This window comes from Cyprinodon variegatus, unplaced genomic scaffold, assembly GCF_000732505.1.
Source record: "Cyprinodon variegatus isolate N-32 unplaced genomic scaffold, C_variegatus-1.0 Scaffold732, whole genome shotgun sequence".
Taxonomy (NCBI): domain Eukaryota; kingdom Metazoa; phylum Chordata; class Actinopteri; order Cyprinodontiformes; family Cyprinodontidae; genus Cyprinodon; species Cyprinodon variegatus.
Window position 1 is genome coordinate 276,898 of NW_015151185.1, and position 3,546 is coordinate 280,443.

General features: G+C 44.6%; 1 protein-coding gene across 5 annotated transcripts in view; it reads left to right on the plus strand.

Annotated features, from left to right (window-relative positions):
- Window positions 1-3,546, plus strand: part of LOC107097903 (cip1-interacting zinc finger protein-like) — a 20,574-nt gene that overhangs the window by 2,456 nt on the left and 14,572 nt on the right. For all 5 annotated transcript variants that reach the window (XM_015395246.1, XM_015395250.1, XM_015395248.1 and 2 more), the window contains 3 exons: window positions 1,706-1,831; window positions 1,905-1,956; window positions 2,040-2,161. In XM_015395246.1, coding sequence (XP_015250732.1) covers window positions 1,706-1,831; window positions 1,905-1,956; window positions 2,040-2,161 — 300 coding nt within the window. The remainder of the gene's footprint in view (window positions 1-1,705; window positions 1,832-1,904; window positions 1,957-2,039; window positions 2,162-3,546) is intronic.

The window sequence follows — 3,546 nt, forward strand, 5'->3', positions numbered from 1 at the left end:
ATTACCATAAGAACGTAATCAATACACGTATATAACATATACATCATGAATTTAGCCCTTTTGGCATGGGCGGTTCTAGACAGGGGGCAAAGGGGGCCAGTGCCCCTGTAGATCATGCCCTGGCCCCTGTACTGAAGACATACCGTAAATCCTCTAATATAGGACGGGGCCTTTGTTTCAGTCAGGTGCATCTTGGTCCAGGCCATTAATGGAAGGAGGCCAGAATTAGAGGCAGGCCTCTATTCTATTTGATCAAACAGACCAACAGTGGAATGAATAAAAACCAGCCTGATTCTTAGTCTCTTTGAACCAATAAAATACTAAGTTCATTTATTGGAAAAGTAACGATGTACAGAACATTATTCAGACATCTTCCAGCAGCTGTAATATTTCTGATAGAAATATTTCAAGGGAAACTCAGAACAACGAAGGCCAACGAAGTTCAGTCATTTAAACGCTGCCTGGTTTCCAGCAGACCTACCGCTGATCACGTGTCTTTCAGATCAGAACGATTGTGTGGCTGATTATCCTCCTGCAGCAGCAGTGTGTCGCAGTGAGATTGATGCAGACATTTTTGATTTATGCTCAGTATTGCAGCGTGGTCTGCTCTATACGCTGTGGGTCTAGAGACGGCTGAGGCAGAGAGGAGGTATGAGTCCGGCCATTACTTAGCTCCACTGACAGCCAGGCAGCCGTTATTAGAGACCCGGCCGCTAATGGAATACAGGCCAATATTAGAGGATTTACGGTAATGCGCTGGAACAGACATGGTTACTGATGGGTCCTTTGGATCTGTTTCTTTTCTCTATAAATTCTGTTTTACTAATAATGTAAAGATAATGAGGTGATGGTTTCAGTGGTGCTGAGATACGATCCCAGTTTCCATCTGTTAGATGTTTTTTTTTTCAAAACAAATTGCTCTAATTTTTACGGCTGAATTTATCAGTTTTTCTTGAGTTCTAATTCAGATTTGGGAGAAAACCTTAATTTTTAAGTTAAATTCATGAATGTTTATTGATCAAATAAGACAGAATTTTAATTAAACCTTAATGAATAGAAATTTCACTTCATGCAGATTTCTTAATATATTTGAATCCTTTGACCTGTTTCCTATTTAATGCTTCTATGGGCCCCCAGGAAAACACGCTGGCCCCTCCTGGCCCCCTCCTGGCCCCCTGAAACATTTGGTCTAGAACCGCCACTGACTTCTGGTTCATCTGTATTATTCTGCTCCTTTAACATATTCATTTTATTGTGATGGTTTTATATAATATCTAATATTACCTGATTTATTGACTTATTTTAAAGTCTAAAGTCCCTGAAAATGAGAACATCATGGTTGTTCGATGCTGTAGCGCAACAATTGTTTACATTGATACCGCTCTAACTAGGGAGTACCAATATGGCGGCCGATGGCTTCACTCCCCCCCCCGTCCTTCCAACGGCCAATCAGAATCCAGGGAATAAACAGAGATCAGTGAGCAGCAGAAGCTCTGAGGCAGATTTAGCCTTTCAGACTTAGACGACTTTAATTGTCGTTTATTTTTGCGTTTCTTAAAGTGCAGCAGTGATCAAATGTAAACAGAGAGGGAGAGAAAAACATGGCGCAGAAAAACGCGTTGATGAGGAAGATCAGAGCTTTAATACCTGAGAGAGTCTGACCTGATGGGAGCTAAAGATGCTCAGCCTCTGCTTTCCCCCACAGGTGCAGCTGGAGGAGGAGCAGGAAGAGGAGCTCATCACTGTTGATGCTGTGGGCTGCTTCCAGGAGGAGGAGGAGGTGGAGGTGGTAGATGATGATGATGATGATGAAGATGAGGAGCGGTCTGAGGTTTGTTCTGCTTCAGGCTCTCAGCTCTGGAACCCGTTCCCTCCCTCTGACCCGGATGACTGCTCCCTTACAGACTGTTGATTCCAAGGAGCAGGAGGAGGAGTTCGACCCCCAGCGGACCTACGGTACTCCGGCCGCGGCGCCCCCCGGTGGACGCCTCTGAGAGGCGATGAAGGACTGATCCAGTTTAACCGGACTGTGTTTGCAGGAAGCAGCTTCGTGGTTCCGGTTCATGGATTCGTTTGTCTGCTCTGCAAAAAGTTCTTCTACAGAGAGACGGCAGCTCGCCACACACACTGCAGGACGCACACACACTACCAGAACCTGCAGGTAACAGACACACACCTGTCCTCTGCTCTGCAGCTGTGTTAGCCTGCTGCTAGCGCACAGCTCCCTGTTTGAATCCTCTCTAGCTCAGCGTTAGCAGCACTATTAGCCGTTAGCTCAGGCCTCTTTCCCTCCTTTAACCGTGGTCAGCGCTGGCGTCCATGTTTCTAGCTGTGCACTGAAGCCCAGCAGGCTTCAGGGCGCGGCTCCTCCGGTGTATCTGAAGAACCTGTCACTACCCGATCCGTCCAGGAAGCACAATCCGTCCTGTCAAACAGGATGATGTCAGGGCGCTGCGACACACGGCGTTTGATTTAATGACGTAACCGATTCATGTGGATCGTTTTATTTAACTGGCTGTTAAATGATGGCAGCTGTGAACATAACACCTCGCTCCTTCATGTTGTTTCCTGTTTAATTATTCATTTATTTCACTAAACCACATTAAAAAGGTCACTTTCAGTTCCATTGCTAATGAGATAATAGCGAATGATGCATTCATGCGGTTAATTTTAAAAACAGGCTCTAACCACAAAGATCCCTTCATGTAAACCCACTCTGTATTTATAGCTATAGTTAGTGTTTGTTTTTATGATATTTTATCCCACTTTTTATCACGCTTAAATCAAATAAATGTTATTTTACAAATTTTATAATCCAACATTTTTAATTAACGCTGTGAGCGCATCGGAGCGAAGCGAAATCCTCGCTCCAGCCTTTGAATTGAGAACGGCTCTCCGCTCACATGCTGGACATGTTATGGTTCAGGGTGTTGCTCAGAGAGCCACAGTGCAGGCTGCGGGAATCGAACCGGGTACCGGCTGCCTTCTTAGAGCACAGAGCACTGCTCTAACCACTAGGCCAACACCCCCAACCTTGGATGGAAGACAGCTGGACCTCTAACCCTGAAGCTACATTCAGACCGCAACCAGCGGAGGCTGGTTTACATGCTACGTCCATGGTTGACGCGGCCGGAGTACCGTATGAGTACTTGAAATAAAACAATGCAGTTTTTTCTTATTTTAAAGGGGAATTTCGTTTTTTTTCCATTGTTTCCTTGATTTTCCGTTATTCCATCATGTTCTACTCTCCCATATGAGTTTAGTGTCATTTGGAGCCATTCTGAAGATATTCCGTTAGGTTATATCCAGTAACGGATATATTGGGTTCTATCCAGTAACGGATATATTGGGTTCTATCCAGTAACGGATATATTGGGTTCTATCCAGTAACGGATATATTGGGTTCTACCCAGTAACGGATATATTGGGTTCTATCCAGTAACGGATATATTGGGTTCTACCCAGTAACGGATATATTGGGTTCTACCCAGTAACGGATATATTGGGTTCTATCCAGTAACGGATATATTGGGTTCTACCCAGTAA